General features: G+C 33.5%; 2 protein-coding genes across 4 annotated transcripts; both read left to right on the top strand.

The window, feature by feature from the left end:
• The first annotated feature begins 986 nt into the window (after window positions 1-986).
• LOC105178310 (UDP-rhamnose/UDP-galactose transporter 6) lies at window positions 987-7,095 on the top strand. 3 transcript variants are annotated; one of them, XM_011101768.3, is made up of 6 exons: window positions 987-1,231; window positions 2,564-2,701; window positions 3,145-3,329; window positions 3,419-3,619; window positions 4,602-4,763; window positions 6,562-7,095. In XM_011101768.3, exons 2-6 carry the CDS (start codon window positions 2,572-2,574, stop codon window positions 6,886-6,888), a joined length of 1,005 nt encoding a protein of 334 aa, XP_011100070.1. In that variant the 5' UTR covers window positions 987-1,231; window positions 2,564-2,571; the 3' UTR covers window positions 6,889-7,095. The 3 variants fall into 3 exon arrangements, with proteins under 3 accessions (XP_011100070.1, XP_011100071.1, XP_011100072.1); XM_011101769.3 differs by lacking the exon at window positions 987-1,231 and adding an exon at window positions 1,296-1,446; XM_011101770.3 differs by lacking the exon at window positions 987-1,231 and adding an exon at window positions 2,387-2,405.
• Window positions 7,096-17,848: 10,753 nt separating this feature from the next.
• LOC148786930 (serine/threonine-protein phosphatase 7 long form homolog) lies at window positions 17,849-19,596 on the top strand. The gene is made up of 3 exons (XM_088885025.1): window positions 17,849-18,885; window positions 18,961-19,048; window positions 19,138-19,596. The coding sequence occupies exons 1-3, from the start codon at window positions 18,014-18,016 to the stop codon at window positions 19,594-19,596; spliced, it is 1,419 nt and encodes a 472-aa protein (XP_088741151.1). The 5' UTR covers window positions 17,849-18,013.
• Window positions 19,597-21,842: the final 2,246 nt, after the last annotated feature.

Here is a 21,842-nt window from a genome sequence, read left to right as displayed (position 1 = left end):
ATATTGAGAATATCAAATTTTGGGATCACTTCAAAATATTATCTCCTTCACTATGATATACATTAAATTGGAATAATTAAACCAACTTTCTTCAAGATTTGATGTAATTATACGTAAATTCTTTATAATTTAAAAAATTACACTTAATATCATTTATGTTTGTTTTTTTTCAATAAATAGATTTATCCATAAGCTAGAAAATCACGAAATTTGCTTATATGCATAAAATAACTATGAGAATTCATACTTACAAAAATTAATTTATTACATAGTTATTGTCGACGAAATATATGTTTTATGACAAAACAAACAATAATTTTATAATTAATTATAAAAATGTAAATTATAGTTAAATTAAAAAAAAATGAACCTCTTTTTTAAAGGTTAACGATCGAATTACAAAAATCGTTTAATGAACATAACTATAATTAAAATAAAAAAAATTAAGACGGATTAAAAATTATAAGCTATAGCTTTCATCAAAATGTATTTTTACAAAAACTTAATTTTAAAAGTGATAAATTTATACTAATATAAAAAAAAAAGACCCTCTACACTTACAAATAACAGTTACTGATATCGTTACACTATTTTTTAAATGTGATAATCATACCCTTAATTAGATAGTTTTCTAAAAATTAATTATAATTATTTTTTTTAAAAAAGTAACTCATCGTCATTTTAACACCACTATATCAATTCTTTTAGAATATCATAGTACTTTAATTTTTTTACTTTTTTATTTTATTTTATTGATTTATATATTTTATTATTATTCATAATATATTTAAAAATATAAAAAAATATTTATTTTATATTATAAAAACGACGTTTCACAATAAATAGTCAAATAAAAAATATCAAACAATATAAAAAATTACATTTGCACCCGAAATACGGATTATAATCTGCTCAATCGCATGGCCAAGCGGGCATGAAGTTGTAAAAACACCTCCCAACTCACGCAACTCTCACACAACTCACAAAGGCAGGCACACATGTATACAACTGTATAGATACAAATGGGGACAAGAGAGCTGGAATCTTTCTCCAGTCTACGTCTCTTCATAATGGCGCAACTCCAGTCTTTTCAACTCCTCTACCCCTTCTCTTTCCACTATTTATATTATATACACACTGCTTATTCTCACCCCATTTGAATTTTCTACTCATCTATTACATGCCCATATCACAAAACTTTGCTCCCAGGAATTTTCCATCATATGCATATGTAAGCAGTAACAATCTTGTCTTTTTCTGTGTTCTTGTCTTGATTTTATTACTGGGTTCTTGTTTGAATTACAATTGCTTGTGGATAAGTCGAGTGCCGGTTAGGGGAATACTTTTTCCGTGGTGGGATATCAGTTTCTGATTTAGGAATATGGAGATCAGGGTTTGAAAGTTGAGTTCTTGGATGGCTCTTTGTTGAATTCTTAGTAATTTTAGGTAAACTTGAATTTAGTATTGAATTATGCTTGTGAGTAGATCACTTCTTGAGTTTTTTTCCTCCTTTCGCGTGTTTACTTTGTTTGAATGTTGGAGGGTACTGATTGGATTTTTTAGTTAGATTTCAGTTGTAGTAATTGGATTTGTTTCCCAAATTTGTTCACTGAAGTGACATGGTAGTTGGATTGGATTTCCTTGTGTAGTAGGATTGCATGTGTCTCGTGTATGTAGTTCAAGAACGGTATATCTGTAGCTTGTAAAGGGTATCCTCCGCACTTCCAGCTCTTTTCTTGGACAGGTGAAGGGGAAAAGAAGCGGATGCTCTTTGTAACTTTGAGCAAAAGTTACATTCCCTGCCTCATTTTCTGATCATTATGCTAGTAAATTATTCCCTTCCACATGCCGTTTAATGTACTTTTAGTCAAGAGGAAAGTGAATCACGCATAGTGGGTTGTGATTCATGTGAATCACTGACACCTTTCTTGGTGTAAACATGCAGTTTTATAAAGATAGAATAGGCTCATTGCATTGATGGTGGTGTGGGAAATTTTTCGTTCGCGAGTTAAAATTTGGGGGGGGGGGGGATATTAAGATTTGATATCCGTTTTCCTTATAGTATTTCCATAAAATCTCAGATGGAGAAAGTCTGGCTGATTGTAGTTTCACCTCTGAAAATCATCTCTTGTTAAAGATTAAATTATGTCAATTTTATGACTTGTTGGAAAACATTATGTAGTGAAGAAATGTATTTTATTTATTGCCTTGGATTAAATCTGTTGCACTAATTTTGTTGTAATGTCTTTTACCTTTGGTTACGAGCAATCGTATTATTTCCTTGTTTATTGCACAGATTTGCTCTACCCATCCATAACTTCTGTTTTAACCTTGGCTAGATGGCGTTGGTGCCTGTTCTGGAGATAGCCTTCTGATCTGTACTTCCGCCAGTAGCCTAATTTGTTGTTAGTTCTTAAAATATGCTGAAGGGTGTTCAACTAAACTTATAAAACATATTATAAGCTCCACATGTCTGAAAAACTTATAGTGAGCTGTAAAGTTTCAGCACAAGCAAAAAATATATGCCGGTTGTTAAAGCTGACTTGTTTTGTTTCTTTTGCAGTAGAAGAAATGTCTCTGACAAGCAAAGTTGAGCATAAAGTGGCTCTTGATACGGCAGCATGGATGTTCAATATTGTTACTTCTGTTGGAATTATTATTGTGAATAAAGCTCTAATGGCCACATATGGTTTTACTTTTGGTATGTTGATTATGCCTACCCAACTGATCCCAATATGCCTGCATTATCTTCCTTCTTTCCGATTTCACTATCAATGTTCGTGTCTGGTATAAGAAGTTTCAACAATGTGCCATACTATTTAGTCGAATTATTCAGTACAATCATTTTAAGATGGACTTGTATACTTTATAGTCACCCTTTTCGTCTACTTACCCATATACCTTGCTGTTAACAGGATTTTGCAATGTAACTATGGAAGAATTTTAACACTCAGATTAATAAAATAATGGCTAGTGACATCACTTCTCCACAGCGAACCATGTTTTGTGATGTCTCGACTGTAAATAGTGTTTGTTGCTTCTGCCAAAAATGTAGCTCTCACTACACTCTAGTAGCATATTGGTTATGTGTCTTTGTCCATATATTCCCTGATCCCTGTCCGACCTCTTCCATTTGTTTTGCAGCTACCAGTTTAACTGGCCTACATTTTGCCGCCACCACCATGATGACACTTATTCTAAAGCGGCTTGGATATATCCAAAGTTCTCATCTCCCAGTATCAGATCTTATTAAATTTGTTTTATTTGCAAATTTTTCCATTGTTGGAATGAACGTGAGCTTAATGTGGAATTCAGTGGGATTTTATCAGGTCAATTCTGTTATTCTGGTAATTCTTTTATTCTGCCACTAGACTACACTGACACCTAAAATATGTTATACTTTTGACATCCCTTCCAGATTGCAAAGCTGAGCATGATCCCTGTTTCATGTTTCCTCGAAGTTGTTCTGGACAGGGTGCAATATTCGAGGGACACCAAGCTAAGCATCTTAGTTGTTCTATTGGGTGTTGCAATCTGTACAGTTACCGATGTGAGTGTTAATGCCAAGGGTTTTATTGCTGCTTTCATAGCTGTTTGGAGCACTTCTCTACAGCAATATGTAAGTCATTCTTCCCTTCAATATATGAATCAATAAGACATGAAACTTTATGGTTTATCTAGCTAACAGGATGGATCTGGCATTCTGGCTCATGCAACAATCTAAAACTAAGGGGGTGTTCGGCTACGCTTATAAGCTCCAACAAAGTGTTTGGCAAATTTTTTCTTAAAGAGCTTATAAGATCTCGAAATAACATGTTTTGGATCTTATAAGCTCTTTAAGAAAAAGTTAACTTCTCTAACTTTTTTCAAAACATTTTATAAACTCTATAAGATTAATATGTCATGACACAAAAATATCCTTATTCACATACACTCTCTCTACCACACACACACATACATACTCTCTCTCATTATTTAGTAATAATTTATTATAGTCAAACACAAAAAGATTACTATTGATATTATATTTACTAAATAAATATAAATTCAAAACATTATAAATTATACGACTAGAAATAGTCAATGACAAAGAAAATATTAATTATATATCTATGTTAATATTCGAATAACAAAAATTTAGGTTATAATTAATTAGCTCTTAAATTTTTATTTGCTAAGAAATAACAACTTATTTAATTAAAACATCATGTCCTTTTTGGTCATTTTACCAATAAAAGATCTTCTTATGCCAAACACTCAATATTTTATAAGATGCGAAAAAATCTTATATGCTTTAACATCTTACTTTATCCAAACGGTGTAGGAGTTTATTTTTAAAATAAGATCCAACATCTTGTAAGCTCCTAAAATATTTTATAAGATGTAGGAGCTTATAAGATGTTCTAAAAAATCTTAGCCAAACACCCTCTAAGTCAGGAAACAGTCAGGATTTTATATCTTTTGAGCTCACCGCTCACCTATAGGCATGAACTAAATCTGATATGGGTGGGTTCATAAACGGCATCTCTATTGCTAATTGTTTTGTTATATACTTTTTCTCACTTGTTGTACATGAATATTGTTTCTTTTTGGAACTGCAGTTTGTTCATTATCTTCAAAGGAAATATTCTATTGGTTCTTTCGACTTATTAGGGCACACTGCACCACCTCAAGCTGCATCATTACTGTTAGTTGGACCCTTTATGGATTACTGGTTGACAGACAAGAGGGTTGACAACTATAACTATACCTTCATGTCGGTGGTAAGTATATTGGTAAAAATAAAAATATTTACAGAATGCTTTTGCTGATGTGTTAAGCTTGCTTCGTGTACGTAGTCTATTCCTTGCATTTGCTTGATAATATATGTTCCTCTAGTAGTTATTTGTCACACACATTGGTAGCTATTGAATGCTTCTGGCTTTGTTAATTTAGAAGGTTTTCACCTTGGGCAACCGTAGGAGAGATTGTGCTAGCACTAGGTCTATATCTTTAACTTTCTACTTCTTAATTAGGTTCCTTTTTCTCTGGTCTATGGTTCTTATAGATAACTTGAACTGCTTATTGTGTCATTTGTCTTTTCGACGTGGTTATCTTTGATTCACTTATTACCACTTTCTGGAGCCATGGCCAATATTTTGTTTGAGGAAAGGTTCCTTTGGTAAATCTAATTTTAGATTCAAATATTGCTACTATTTTGTTATTCAGAAAGCTTGAAAATTGTTCGTCTGCTCCAAATGGGGAAAAGACAGCTTTTTTATGGTCATTGAGTAATTGTCTAGTCTTCACGAAACTGAGAACTCAACAATGGGCTTCTTATGTGTAAGGTCGATTGGAAACATTTTATAAGTCTGAAGTATCTACCATAAGAGATAAATATTTCCCATTAGAATTCAATTTATCAAATGAAAATATCCAGAAATGGCCTCATACGATGGTTGTTAACTCAATGGAATTTTCCGTGTGTGAAGTCATTGTTAAAGACGAGGTAAACACACTGGTTCCTGTAATTTCTTTTGAAGTCGGTTGAGCTTATTCTTTTTTTTTTTTGCCAATGTAAAGGCTCAATCTATTGATTGTGCTCAACTTGGTCATCAGATTATGTAAGATCTGTAAGCTACCTTAGGCACTTGATGAAGATTTTGCTGTTCACAAACACCTGCTAGTTGGCTCATTTATTGCAAAGAAAATGCTAGTCATGTGGATGTCAACGGGTTACACGACCTGAACCTGAGCTCCAAATATAATCCCCCATGTTCCCAGTACTGAACAATGCATCCCACAATGCTGTTGTCAAGTTTTTTACCCATTTCTTAAAATTACAAACTATGTCCGATTGAAGTGCCGGTGGTGTGGGATTAATGTAGCTCAAATCCATGCACTATAACGCTTAATTTCCGTGTATACCTTGGCCCTGCTTTGGCTCCAAGACCAATGCCTTCTGCATTTGTATGAAGCATCTTACTCAACAAACTTTTGTTTGAAGTAAGCAACCTGTAAAACCTTAGCCCATATTGGAATTGTGGAAATTGAATATATTTGAAAATTAAGTGTACTTTGGGTTCTTCATTGCCATCCATTTGAGTACTTCTTTTAGAGTGGATAACATAATATGTTAGTGCTTGGGCAATGCGTACATGAACTGCATGACTCTTTTACCCTGCCGTCCTTCCATTTTGAAAAATTACACCGCACTGCTGCAGTCATATTTTACATGGCATTTTCCTCTCTACCGATCCAATCTTCAAGGAGCAAGTGTAATGTAAAACATGATAGCAGTTGGTGCAGCTTACTTCAAAATGGTTGGACCTTTCTGTAATATGCCTCAATATCAGGGATTATCTACGTAATTATCCTGTGTTCTCTTGCTGAATGTCTAAGTATTCTATATATCGTTTGCATCCTGCATGCTGTGTAAGTATTCTATTGCTTGTGTCTGCATGCATTATACGTTGGGACCTATTTGCAGTATAGTCTTGCTATTTTTCTTGTCTATCTATCCACATATTATTGCTTTTTTCTACTACCAGCCTAATAGTTTGTAATATTTTCTCTGTGCAGATGTTTGTCGTGTTGTCTTGCGTCATCGCTATAGGAACCAACCTAAGCCAATTCATCTGCATCGGCAGATTCACAGCAGTGTCGTTTCAAGTACTGGGGCACATGAAGACCATTCTCGTCTTGATATTAGGATTTCTTTTCTTTGGAAAAGAGGGACTCAACCTACACGTGGTCGTGGGAATGATGGTTGCAATAGTTGGAATGATGTGGTACGGCCACGCCTCCTCCCAACCTGGCGGCAAAGAGCGACTCCCTCCTCCGTCTAACCACAAGCCGGAAGAAGCAATCGGGCTTGTAAAATCCAACGAGCATGATGAAAAGGTCTAGCAACACTCCATAACTTCATAAACTTCTAGCCTAGGTCAACTGATTCCTGAGCCGCCGCCCCCCCCCCCCCCCCCCCCCACAGTACTAAAAATGTAGATTCATTTCATTTGCAGGTATAAATTTACCAGTTTCTTGTTAGAAAAAAAAACGACAAACCGGGCAAGTACCCTTGAAAATTTTCTTACATGAATTAATAATTTATTCAAATCTCTCTCCCCCTCTCTCCCTCTCTCTCTTTCTCTCTCTCACACACAGCAGAGTGTTTTTGCATCTTCAGCTTCAATTCATACCTACTACTGGAAATGTACAAGGGCACATTAATTGCATTGTTCAGGCCCTCAGAGGAGCTCCATGCATAGTAAATGCTCATATCTGATGGAAAATCGAAACTATGCAAAGAATTCTCTGTATATGCTTGTGGTCCTCGTGGAGGCACACAACACCCAACATGGTAAGTCCAATCCAGAAACATGGGAAACGACGTGTTCGTTTCAAGAATTCTAAGTCGGTCGAAACATGATGTTTTGTGCTGCTCCTGCACGTCGTCGGACCTTTTATTACAAATTGATGTTTTTAACTCGCATTTCTCTTCACATCACACGTCATGTAGATGAAAAGTCGATTCGAAATAAAGGGTTCGGACAGACAGTCTGCATGATCGAACCTTATTATTACAGAAAATTGCGCCTCATGTTGTCCCAAGAACATGCATTATAAGGCAAATCAAATCAAAGTCCGGTACAAATCGATCCAGTTGTAATGGAAGTAAAGTCAGATGTGTAGTCCTGTCTGTGTCTTGTACATGAAGAGATGCTGCTATTGCCCTACAAGGCAGAGACGTGCATGCATGAACCTCACTTACAAAACAACGGGTACAACAACATTTATAATTTCATCTAAAGGATATTTACACCGTCTCTCTAAAGTTTGGTATAATTATACATAAACTTTATTTAATTTGAGAAATTATATTTAGTTATCCTCATATTATTTTGTCTAACAAATAGGCTCCGTTATTCAAAATTTATCGAATTTTTTAGCATTAACAAACAAAAAAAATCAATGAAAATAGATTCACATGTATCTCTAATTAACTTATTGCAGATCAAACAATTTTTTTCTGACCATATATCTTTACACGTATGCTATGCACGTGAAGAGGTATATCTATATAAGGATAGTTGGTGATGAAAAGATTTATTTCACCTGCAATAAATTAGTATCAAGACAATTGAAGATAAATATGATTTTTATATATTTATTTATTTATTTTCTAATATCAATAGATTCGTTGAATTTTGACTAACAATGGAATCTATTTGTTAGATAAAAATAAAAATTCGGGATATTAGGTGTAATTTTTTAAACTACAAGAGGTCTACGTATAATTACGTAAAACTTTAGGAGAGAGCAGTGTAATTATTCTTCATTTAATTGGCATATAATTTTAGAGATAATAATATAAACACCCTCAAACTTTGAGCATATTAAAAGAAAGATCCCTGAATTTTTTTAAAAAATTTACACCGACATCCCGTATATTCATTTTTGTAATCAGAGGTTTTCCTCTCGTCATCCCGCCATTAGGGGGGGAATCTGTAAATAACATAGAGTTGTATGTATGTAATATATATATTTTCTTAAATTCCAATATTTTGGAAAATATTTTGTCAACTAATTTCGAACTCTAGAAACTTAATTAAACCTTAATAAAATAGAATAAATGTTAAATTTCAACAGTTATCTGTATTTTATCTATATTAATATAAAAAAGAATTTTTAACACTTACGAAAGACGGTTAATGACACTACCCATTAATTTTAGAAAATAATAATTATACCTATAATTAGATTATTTTAAAATTAATTATAATTATTTTTTTTAAAAAGTGACTTCACGTTATTTTATTATATGCACATAAGAACAATTATGTCATGATGACTAGTATACTATATTTAAAAGTACAAGCACTAGAAAAAAAAATGACTAGCTAATGAACTAAAAATTGTGGTAAATATTTTTATTGACCACAATTAAATAAAATCGATGCAAAAATATATATTTTCCATCAAGAAAAAATTATCTGTCATTGTTAAGAGCTATGGTACAATATTAAGTCATGACCAATGTTTTAGTCACCCCCACAAACACCATGGCCAACAACTGTTGCATGGCAGTGGTCAATGACAATTTGCTACGACTATTTTGTTTTTAATTATGACAATTAATCATAATTAACTGTTGCATTTGTTTTTGTAGTGAAGCACCATAATTAGTAACTAATTCGATATGTTATTAAATGAATTGATAAAATTACCCATATTTAGGTTAGCGAATAAAAGAGTCACCTTATTCTATCACGTTCGGCCGAGGAGTTACGTATACAGTTACTAGAGGTGATACAATTTTAGGAGGGCCACTCACCAATGAAATATTTGGGATTGCCTCTACGATCTTCACGACTTACAATTGCAGACTGTAAGCCTCTCCTCCTGAAACTGGACCAAAGGATTCTTGGTTGGGAACACCTCTCTTTCCTATGCTGGACCGGCTTCAAATTATAAAAATCGTCCTGACGACATTAAATGTTTATCGGACCTTAGCGTTTATATTGCCCAAGGGTGTCATTTAGGAAATTGAGAAGCGATTTAGGGCCTTCCTTTGGAAAGGAACGTCGAAACTGGGTATGCAAAAGTAGCATGGGAACAGGTATGTCGGCCTATAGAGAAAGGAGGTCAAGGGCTGCGAGATATTTCTACCCTCAATCGAGCTTATGTGCTCAAAACTCTGGAAAGTGATTAGTGAAAATAGAGCATCCGTATGGGTTGATTGGCTTTACCATACGCACCTCCGTACAAATTCTATTTGGACAATTGGGGACCGTGGGGGTTCGTGGAGGTGGAGAAAACTACTTCGACTACGCCTCCTACTACGACCATTTAATGAGTACCGAATTGGGGATGGGACATCTTTCTAATTGTGGCAGGATCCATGACATGAATTCGTACCTCTTATCCAGCGTTTCCCGAGGGGTCCACAAATTACTAATACGTGGTTGACTGATTGACTTAATGTGGTTGTTGAGGACGGATAGTGGCATTGGCCGTATACCACGGATACCAACTTTTTAGAGATCTTTCATATATTACCCACTATCCATGGCGAAGTGGACTGCAGGACTTAGAGATCACTCTATACTCCAACGACTGCTTGCATTCATAGTATCCTAAGTCCTCAGGGGCCCAAAGTAGGGTGGTCTTCACTACTATTGGGTCCCTTTTGGATTCCCGGACATGCGTTTGTCCTTTGGTTGGCTATACTCGAGAAACTCTCTACCTTAGACAAACCTTGGCTCTCTCATTTGGGTAGTTCCAGTATCATATGTGATGATGACACGATGGAAACACATACACCTGTTTTTCCATTGTAGATATTCCCGGAGGTACTTAAGGGTGATCCGGCAGACTCTTAGATTTGACTGGCCTAACCGTGATTGGAGAACGGATGTTTTGTCAGCAGCAACAAAATGGAAGGGCAAGAAGTTCATTTTTGGGTCTTACCGTGCCCTTTTGGCTGCAGTTGTTTACCATATTTGGCGTGAACGCAACCTTCGCCGATTTGACAGAGTGGAACGTGATGCTTCAGGTCTTGCTGCTATCATCATAGGGAATGTACGACAGAGGATCCTTAGTGTCGACTTACCTTATTCTATTAGCTTATGTGGGTTTTATCGTTTATGGCGAATCTCTTGACCTTCGAGGGGGATGCCTAGCATTGGAACATGTTGTATTGTACCTCTATACTCTTTTTACTTAATGGAATTTATATTTATGGAGAAACAAAATTACCGTATTTAAAGAGATAATATTAATGTAATATTTTATTTATTCTCTCTTCTTTTTGTTTCACCTAATCTACTATTTTTACTATTTCTCCTCTCGTTCCACTCATTATCTAAAGTTTTTTTTTTCTTTATCTATTTATCCCTTCCATTTGTTTTTCTTTTTCCTCAACCATATTAATTAGATTATATTATTCTTTTCACTTATTATAATTCAATAAATACATTAGAATAGTTAAAGAGAGACACTTCATTTCACATACAAAATCCAATAAATATTTTTTTATTATAATTTTTAAAAAGTTTGCACATTAACATCGAGTGCTGGTGTAATTGTTCCTAAAGTTTACGATTATACCCGGCCTGGCCCGGCCTCTGAAGGGGTGGTTAAATTACAATGAGTTTTATTGAGTTTTGACATGATTATAAATGATCACTCATTATTTTACAAATTACCAATACCCTCAAAGTTTTATGAAATTATGTAATTTTCATATAAAAGCTTGGAAAAGTCAACTTTCTCTTTATTGTATAATTTTTTTCTTTTTAAAAAAAACCTGTAAAGAAATCGGACAACATGGATGGAATTTTGAAAATTTTGTCAACTTAGTCCATAAAAAAAATTTAATAAGTAAAATTATGATTCATAGCTTATAAGGATATTTTGATCAATCCACCACAAAAAAATGGATAATAATATCACAGGGACTAATGGATTACACTAGTTGTTGAACGGTCGATACAATCAAGGGTATTGATAGTTTCTCAAACAATAAAAGAGTATTTATAATCACTACAGATTTCCAGAAAAACTCTTTAACTAGTAGTTTGATTCTATCTGCATTACTATCATTATTACATGAAGAAATTAATGAGGGATGCATTTATTAAGAGTGGAGAGTTTATTACAATATCAAAGATAGAGGGTTGCAGACAAGTGTATTCAAGTAGAAATAGAGAATTGCATGTATTCATGACTCATTACTACATAACTTGAAAATAGGGCAACTCCTCCTTAATTACATAGTACATGGGAATTGTGATGAATCAATGCATCTATCTATAATGTCTCTGCATATTCACATTATTAATGCATCTATTTATGTAATTGCTCAACAATTAATGTTAGGATAAATTAGAACGATTTTTTCTAATCTTTTTTAAAATAGAAATTTGACATTCACTAAAATAAAGAATAATATATAATAATAAAGTGTATAAAGGTTATTTTTTTAAAAAAAAAAAAATATCGTTAATTGTATGTAATGAAGAGGGGCGATTCAACGACATTTAAAAAAACAAAGAGGGAGTTTTAGTCTATTTTTAAAATATAAGAGGGGGTTTTAGCTGAAATTTTAAAATACAAACGGTTTCATTCATTTAAGCCAGTTTTGTACCACAGGAGTTGCGTAGCTTCTATTTTTGTTGTGAAAATAGATTGTAAGAAAAAGCTGTAAGTTAAGCAAAATAAAAATTGGGGGTAAAATTAGACTTTTAGTTCCACAGGATAAGAGGTTTAACATTTTTAGTCCTCTGCGTTATGGAATTTTCAAAATAGAGTCACAATTAAAAAAATTCGACACATTAAGTTCTCTGATTTTGCAGGATTTTCAAATTGTCTTAAAATTGAGAAAACACAACATATTTAGTCCTCTGCTTTATAAAATTTAAGGAAACAAATGTGTCGAGCGTTCCCAATTTTTTGGACCAAAATTTCGTAAATTATAAACTAAATGTATCAAGTTCTTTTAATTTTTAAAACTATTTTGAAAATCCCATAAAGTAAAAAACTAAATAAAGCTTTGTTGTCGCTAAATATATATAATTAGTGTCAGTATTAAAATAATCATAAATATTTTAATAACTAATTTTCTATTTTCTAGTATGTTATTTAGTTTAATTACTTATTGAGCCCCTTAAACCAAGACCTCATCAGTCTCTTGGAGGTTAGTTTTTTTAGGTAAGTTTTTATTTATCAAAATATCAAACCTCAAATTCTGACTGAATGTGTTGGGATATCACCTCAAAGTCGTAAACAGACCAATCACGAAGTAGGCTAAGATTCGCGCTTTTTTATTTGTGTTGTTTTGTTCCGATTCGATCCAAACTTGAGTATTCATGATGATCATACAATCATAAAAAAATTGGTCTGGTTGGGGACATGGCAAGAATGCAACGAAGGCATGAACATAAATATATTTAAATTTTAATTTTAAAGGGAATTAGTCCCTTAATCTTGGGTGTTCGTAACTTAACAAGTATAAAACAAGTTTGAAATAAAACAAATGGTTATTATAACAAGGACAAAATGCATAAAACCCCCTATATTTTAAAAAGTCTGCAAAAAAAAACTCTCTTAATTATTATGAGAATAGACTAAAAGCCTCCCTGTGTTTTGTAAAACTCAGCTCAATCACCCCCTCTCCGTTAAATCCAACTAACAGTGTTAATTTTTTTAAAAATAACCGTTATACCCTTACTTATTATGTATTATATTTTATTTTAATGACCGTTGGATCTTCTTTGATTAAATACTGATCGTTAGATCTAATCAATTAATCTCAACCATTAGATTTAAAAAAATAAAAGGTCTAGATTCAATAAATTATTTAACTTATATTAATATATAAATAATTTAAAATTTTAAAAATATATTATTATTATATATTAAAAAAAATAGCTAAGTACCCCTCCCGACCCCTTAGACCCCCCCCACCCCCACCTCCCCCCCAATTCTCGCCGCCAGCGGCGCTTATTTGTTAAAATGATCGTACCTTCGTAAATTTTTTACGAAATTGAGTGAGGCCAATCTTGTTAAAATCGTCTTGAAGTAACGAGTCTGATGGTGGTAGTCTGAGACCGAGACTCGACCAGACAGAGACGAATCAACGTCAAACATGTTCGGCAGTCGTGATTTGAGTCCACTCTCTATGATTGATGAAAACTCAAGTATGGAAATATTCATCTTGAAGAGAGGATTCGAATGATACCATTGGTCATGAGATATTCAGCCAGACGGTGCCGAAAACTTAGAAAAAAGTTTCCGACGAAAAAGGGGCGAAATCGCAGTTTTTCTTGTTTCTTTTTAATTTTTTAATTAATTTTAATTAAATTAATTAAAATATATTTTAGTTAATTAAGAATATTTTAAATAATTATAATAATTAAATATTTTGGCTAATTAATAATAATTATAGTAATAATTATTGTAATTAAATATAAATTTTAATTAATTAAAAATAATTTTAGATTTAATAATTAACAATTATAAAATTATTTGAATTTAAATATAATTTAATTTAATATTTAATATAAAATAAATTAAATATAATTTAATATTTTAATTTAAATTTAATATGACAAAATTTAATACTTACTTTTTAAGGTGAGAAATGATAAAAGGAAGACACAATCAAGCTAAAAAGCTCTTTATATGTTATATAGACCCGTAAAGGGATAGTTTAGTCCAAAGTGTCATTAAATATAAACCCAAACTGCAGAAAATGACTACGAAACGCAGCAGATGCGCGTCTCCTCCACTTTCCGTTAGAGAATGGGGTTTTTTTGCTGACTAAACAAAACAGGAGGGGGTTTTTAGCCTATCTTGAAAACAAGAGGGTATTTTTTGCATACTTTCTAAAACACAGGGGGGTTTTATGCATTTTGTCCTTATAACAAAGAGTAACGAAAATGTAATCACGGAATTTCACCTTCTGATTTGAAGACTTTCTTCAAGCTCTTTTTCTCCAACGGTGTGCTCACACAAAAACTTACGAGATTTCTTCTACATTGAACACACACTACGCTACAAGATGGTCAACACCAAACCTTACTAGAGGTAAGGTGTATGTAGTATAAGAAACTTGTTATATTATTAACTTAGTATATCAAACTCAAGAGGACCTTATTCTAACTTGAAACTAGTTCAAGTAAAACAAAAGAATAGAAAGAAAGAGAGGGAGAGAGAGTGGTCAAGATTATGAGAGTATGATAGGGATGTTGTCTTTTTATCATATACAAAATAATATGTAGACAAGCCTATACACTATACACAAACACAAGAGACATATCACGTACTTATTGTATGTATACATGTATACATTGCACGTCAAGTCAAAAATAAATATAATGTGTGTCCCCTAGTACACTACCTACTCGTACTACAAGTACTCAAGTAATAACTCCCTTATCCTTACAACTTCATATATATATATGTATATCGCATATATATACAAGCTAGTGCTATATATAGTCTACTCGGCTTAATTCAAAATAAATTAAACTCATAGGCTTGTGCTCTCCATAGAATTAATCCAATCAATTCTTAAAAAGCCTAAATGGGATTTTTGTGATCTTATCGAATAAATCCTAACTCATAACTTAATTAATTAATCCATCAAATAATTAAGCCTAACCCAATTTATTTAATCTCATTAAATTTTTAAGTCGAAACTCTAATTAATTGATCCTATTAATTAACTCATCCACTCTAAATTAAAATTAATCTTATTAAATTAATTAAATCTAACTCAAATTTAATTTATCTCACTAATTGAATTTGGGGCTTTCCATCATATGGGTTCTCCCATTTAAATGATCACATTGTTTAATCTCTTGAATTAATTTGAACTCTTTAAATTAATTCCTTCCTTCTATAATTAATTTTAATTCTCCCATTCTGAGGACTAAACCCCATACCATCAGCGCTGAGGAGTTCAAGTCATACCGACCAAGCCTCACGGTCTTCTATATGACAACTCCTCACGAGTAAATTCTGACTTAACAACCTTTGTCAATCACCCACTAAAATTGCATAGTCGTCATACGTCTGTTGTCTATAAAACACGGTACCCATCACATGGACACAATATTTAGTGCAAGTCTCAATGGGAACCAGCGAAGCCCATTTTCGGGGCTCTCGACTTAAAATATTTCAAATCCAACCCTCAAAAATTGATTTCATAATTGTCATTAAGTGCGCAACTCAACTTTATTTGTTAATTAGTGATCAGTGGGCTTAATTGCAGTATATGAAAGTTACAGGAGTAAGAACAATAAAATAATGCCAAATGAATACTTACTCTTATTCATTTAATTCAATATTATATAGTGAAAAGAAATTACTTAAATAGATTACAAAATAGCCAATCTAATTGGCTTTCTGATCACATATTCTACAAGATCATTCATATGTAACTATATAGTTCACGTGAAAAATTATACGATTATGAAAATTTTCAAATAGCAATATGTCCATGCACCAAGTACAACTTCTGCTACCCACCTATTTCTTACAACGCTACTGACTTAAACATTAAAGCAATATAATACGTGTTTAGTTTATAGATTTGACATAAACAGAACTAAAGATAAATTCCACACGTCAGAATGACAAATACGTGTTTCAAATAACTATACATGTAAGAACTGCACTCATGGATGATTTATAAAGAAATATTGAGCGACGTCATGATTTCTTCCCAATATAATCCATCAAAGTTGCACTTTTTCCTAATATTAGACTTTTTTTAAAAAAAAGAGAGAGAGATTATGCCATAATTTTAATTTTTTTTATTTGAAACGATAAACTATTATTAATTGAAATAATTTGATTATAATTTTTTTTTTTGTTAAATATGAATATCTAATATAGACAATTACGACAACCATACTCCGTCAGATATAAATACCTAATAAAAATAATTACAACAATCATATATTGATCAATATATAATATCAGATAAATAAAATATAACAACACATATTATTACAGTAGATAATTCTACTATGCAATAAAACAATATTCCACATATATAACTGGGTTGGTCAACTAAATTAGATCACATTGGTGCCATAATTTATTAATATTGAAGAAAAACTAATATCCTTTTAGATATGATATATTCTTTTATTTGGTAACTATTTATTTAAAAATTATTCTACCACAATAGCAGAAGTTGAAAATAATAATATTTTATAAATATGTTTCCTTGTTAATGATTATTGAGGGAAAATCACATTTTTGGTCCATATGTTAAAATATTTAATTTAATTTTATTTCTTGTGATTTTTTGGCATGGTATCTTACAAGTTGAATTTTTTCTCAGTTTTGATCTTCATATTAGAAAAAAAAAAAAAAATTGACTATTGACTACAATTTTAATAGGTATGGACTAAAAATCGTGGTAAATAATTCTTATTGGCCACAGTTAAATAAAAATCGATGCAAAAACATAGATTTACCACCAAGAAAAAGTTATTTGCAATGAGCCATGACAAATATTTTAGCCAGCCTTGCAGATACCACGACCAAAATCATTGCATGGCCGTAGTCAATAATTATTTGCTATGACAGTTATAGCCGTGATTAAATACAGTCATGTGCATTTTGCATCCAATAATTAACAAAAAATATACAGAAATGCACGTGAGGCAGCTAACGGCTCCGTCAATTATTGGATCGAAAATGCGCATAAAGACTAAAATTGAAAAACAGTTTCAACTTATAAAATGCAATATGAAAAAAAAAATCATAATAAATGAAACTAAATTAAAAAATATCCTAAAATATAGGACAAAAAATATGATTTTTTCTATTATTGAGGTGAAATGAACCTATGAAAACAATTGGAATTTAATGTGACATATTTAATAATTAGGCAAATTTATTTAAATAATATAAAAAAAAAAAGTTAGAGATTTGGTGCTGTTGCAAAAGGATCAGAAAAATGAGCGGCACCGCGGTACGACAACACGGTGCCACAGTTTACAATTAAAAAAAAAAATTTTCATGTGTCACCGCGGTGCGTGACCGCGGTGACACAGAATTAAAAAAAAATATATATATAATATGCCACCGCGGTGTCTCACCGCGGTGGCATCAATCAAATATTAAAAAAAAACGAAACTGGTGAAGAACCGCTATCAGAAAAAAAAAATTTGGTCAAAGCAGCCTGCAAAATTGCAGGCTGCAGCAAGCAGTGCTGAGCCACCGCGGTCACGGACTGCGGTGGCTCAGCAATAATGCTTGTCCTCACTTGCAGCTCACACTATTTTATAGTGTGAGCTGCAATGCAAATTTCACCACAAGCAGCTCACACTTCCAAATTTTTCTTGTTCTTCCTCTCAATTCATCTTCCTCCTCCTCTCGGTTTACCTTCATCTTCCTCCTTCTCTCGGTTTACCTTCATCTTCCTCTTCTAGTTAATTTTTTTTTGTTATTCTTTTTGGGCAATTTGTTCTTGTTCTTCCTCTCAGTTAATTTTGAAAAATATTTGAAATCAATGTCTAATTTTGGCCCTATCGATAGCAGTGTTTTGTACGGACAATTAAATCATCGTTCTGAGGATGTATCTGAAAATCCGGATACAACATTATCCGTACGACGTGGTGATATAGCGTTTTTTCGTGTCCTCCAACTAGCACCACGCCATGTTCGTGTTTTGCAAGTACTCCAAAATATGGGGTTTCTTGGTGTTTTGCAGTGTGGGCATGTTGAAATTGACACCCACTTAATTACTGCATTAGTGGAAAGATGGCGCCCCGAGACACACACATTTCATTTTTCGGTGGGCGAAGCAACCGTGACACTGCAAGATATCGCCGTCATCTGGGCACTCCCGGTGGAAGGTAATCTTATTACCGGGGTAGATAGAAGGTATAATACGCAACAGTGGCAAAATTATTGCCATCAACAGTTGGGTTTTATTCCAAATGAAGATGCTTTTAGATGGTCGAGAATAAAACTAACAGTATTATATGAGTATTTATTAGAAAATACATGTGATGATGATAGCCCGTTTGAGGCTGTGTTACAGGAGGCACGGATATGTGCCATGTGTATTCTTGGTGGGGTGTTGTGCCCTGATGCTACGGGGAACACCGTGTCATTATTATATTTACGGCATATGGAAAATATAGACGAGCATTATGTTTCAAATTGGGGGTCTGCAGTGTTGGCATATCTCTACCGGGAGCTATGTACAGCATCACAAAGAGGAAAAAATAATATTGGCGGTGCCATGCAATTATTACAGATATGGGCATGGTCTCGCATAATAACACTTGCACCCATTCCCTCGAGTGAAGCTTCATCTCTAGTGCCGACCATTATTGACCCTGACAACATCCTGCCTCGACCTCCATATGCCGCACGGTATGGATATTTTTATTTATTTATATAGTTATAAAAATTTTTGAGTTCACTAACTTTTCTTAATTTTGATTTTAGGTGGTCGTTTCATATATCCCGTACTCATACGGCGCACAATGCTCTACGCATAATAAGGAACGTTTTGGACCGTATGCAGTTAAATGAGGTATATTGTTGTGATTTATTTTTTACTTTTAGTATTATAATTGATGCATTTGTTCCAAGTATATTGATTGTTGTTATATGCTATTGTAGTTTATTTGGACTCCGTATAATAATATTGCCGTCGAGCTTGAGGCATTGCCCTATTATGCAATGCGCACAACGTGGAATATACGATGCCCATTGATCAATTATTCGTTGGTGGAGATGCATCACCCGGAGAGGGTTCTTCGCCAATTTGGCTATGTGCAAGACATCCCCCAAAACCCATTGATCAGTGAGCGTCGTTTACACTCAATAGATAGGCGAGGACGTCAGGACATGGACTGGGCAACGTTTCACGCGGACTACATTGCGAAATGGAACGATGTGCAATCAATGGTGGTGGAAGGACCCATTATTGAAGGTGGTTGTGATACCGTTCCTGACTATATGAACTGGTATCATCAAATTACTCGGGTCCAAATTTCACAAAACATATTGTCTACGAACACGCCGGGTTATCGACCGACTGACACCCGTGATTGGGAATATGTGGTAAGCACCTTCTAATTTATGTTATGTTCATTTATTTTAGCCAGTTGATTCTGCTTATAATTTGATTTTGTTTAACAGTATAATAGAATGGAGCAGCTGGTGATTGATTGTGAAAATGCCGGAGATGATCAGAATGCTCTTGTGCATTCTCACCAAGAACTTCCATCATAACAGGTATACTTACATCACCATCATCGTCATTATTTTGTTCAATCTGGTCTTCTAATTCGACCTCATCTGGTTCTGAGTCAGCTTGCTCAGTGTTCAACAAGCTATCAGCTTCAAGCTCGTCATCTTCATCATTATATTCAGATGAACCCGCATAATCCGATGAGCCATCATATGCATTTGTCCCTGCATATGATGATGGGCCTGCATACGACGATGGACCTGCATATGATGAGGGGCCTGCATACGACGATGGACCTGCATATGATGCGGGGCCTGCATACGATGATGGACCTGCATATGATGAGGGGCCTGCATACGATGATGGACCTGCATAATCTTCATTAAGACCAATCCGCCCCATTTCTTGTGTTACTACTGGTAAGCTCGGCAAATCTTGGGTTATCATAGACATATATGTTCCCCAATCACCAACAGCTGAGTCATCTGGTACAGCATCTTGCAGAACTTTCTCCGCTTCGACAAAAATATCAATCGACACATATCCATTCATCGGATTTAAAAAAAAATTCATATCACGATCCTTTTTAATTGCCAACAACATCTCATTCCTTTGGCCAAAATTAAATGTTATGTATTTAAAAAATATATTCAACTTAACATTATTCCTATCCATACCAATTTCTTCATACAAAATTAATTCTAGCTCAGCAAATGTAGTACTACGAGAAATTTGCATGAATCCGAGTGGAGGACGATCATAACTTACAGAACCATTCGAATTAATTTGTTGACCTCCAAAATATATAACAATATCAACGGTATTTTGCTCCGCCATATCTTCAAAATAAAATAAACTACACATCAATAAATTGTTTTTTCTAATATAACAAGATATTTAAAAGCAACAAATAACACAAAAATTTAATAAATAACTTACTAGATGCCTTTTTCTTGTAAATCTTCAAATAAAAAGTGAACAAATTTGAGAAGAATTGCGCGGTATGGTGGAATATGAAATTTTCGATGACTGCTTTTTAGAGTTTATGCGGGATAAGAAATGAATGTTGAAGTTTTTGAAGCTGATGTTCGATTTTTCAATGTGAATGACTGAGGGAATGGAGTGTGATATATATAGCTGAAAAAACCGCGATAAACAACCGCGGTGTCAGAAAAATTATTTATCACCGCGCTAGCTTAACGCGGTGTCACAGACTGAAAAAGCAGAAAAGTTGATAATCACCGCGCTATGTTAGCGGAGTGTCAGGCGGCGAAAGTACAACGTGAAGAATGAGCCACCGCGGTACCTTACCGCGGTGGCTCGTTGTTTTTTTTTTTTTTTAAAATATTATAAGCCACCGCGGTTCATCACCGCGGTGGCATATAAAAAAATAATTTTTCTGTGTCACCGCGGTGAGCCACCGCGGTGACACAGAAAAAATAATTATTTTTATTGCCACCGCGGTTCATCACCGCGGTGGCTTATTAAAATATACATTTTTTTTTTAAATCTTTGTCACCGCGGTAACTTACCGCGGTGACAAAAGAAAAGCTTTTTTTTTTTAAATTTTAAATTGCGGCACCGCGGTACGAAAACGCGGTGCCGCTCACTTTTCTGAAGCTTTTCGAACAGCACCAAATCTCTAACTTTTTTTTTTGTATTATTTAAATAAATTTGCCTAATAATTAACACTAAATAGAATTAATTCCATGTAATACTCAAAGGCCTCTCTCCTCCCACATAATTGGTGGGGTCACTCATTTTTCATTCTCATCTTGTTTTTGTACTTTGGGCTATTGTTGATATCAATAGAGAAGGCCAACAACAAATTGGGCCCACAAATTCACTCCTCAATCACCACATAAATCCTAATTTAAGTATAAATTGCCTCACTAATTATATCATCATCACTGTCATTTTAATTAGAATAAATTACAATGAGCTCCCTAAAATTTATCATAATTACAAATACATGATCGTTATTTAAAAAATTATAAACCTTTTATAGTAACACATTATAAGGTATTCATAATTTTAAAAAGTATTTATAAGTTTCGAGCTCATATATATATACATATGAATCTCATATAATTATAGTTTTGGTATGCTTATGCTCATGTAATGTTGGTTG

Source organism: Sesamum indicum, linkage group LG9, assembly GCF_026168435.1.
Source record: "Sesamum indicum cultivar Baizhima isolate 11 linkage group LG9, ASM2616843v1, whole genome shotgun sequence".
Taxonomy (NCBI): Eukaryota; Viridiplantae; Streptophyta; class Magnoliopsida; order Lamiales; family Pedaliaceae; genus Sesamum; species Sesamum indicum.
The sequence above is the reverse complement of the archived record's forward strand: the minus strand, read 5'-3'. Positions and strand labels throughout refer to the sequence as shown.

Excerpts from the sequence above, each read along its gene's own strand:
- LOC105178310 (XM_011101768.3), top strand. The coding sequence starts at position 2,572 with ATGTCTCTGACAAGCAAAGTTGAGCATAAAGTGGCTCTTGATACGGCA. Across the intron at positions 3,330-3,418 it reads ATTCAGTGGGATTTTATCAG|ATTGCAAAGCTGAGCATGAT; the intron begins GTCAATTCTGTT and ends CATCCCTTCCAG. Across the intron at positions 3,620-4,601 it reads GCACTTCTCTACAGCAATAT|TTTGTTCATTATCTTCAAAG; the intron begins GTAAGTCATTCT and ends TTGGAACTGCAG.
- LOC148786930 (XM_088885025.1), top strand. The coding sequence starts at position 18,014 with ATGTCTAATTTTGGCCCTATCGATAGCAGTGTTTTGTACGGACAATTA. Across the intron at positions 18,886-18,960 it reads CGACCTCCATATGCCGCACG|GTGGTCGTTTCATATATCCC; the intron begins GTATGGATATTT and ends TTTTGATTTTAG. Across the intron at positions 19,049-19,137 it reads ACCGTATGCAGTTAAATGAG|TTTATTTGGACTCCGTATAA; the intron begins GTATATTGTTGT and ends ATGCTATTGTAG.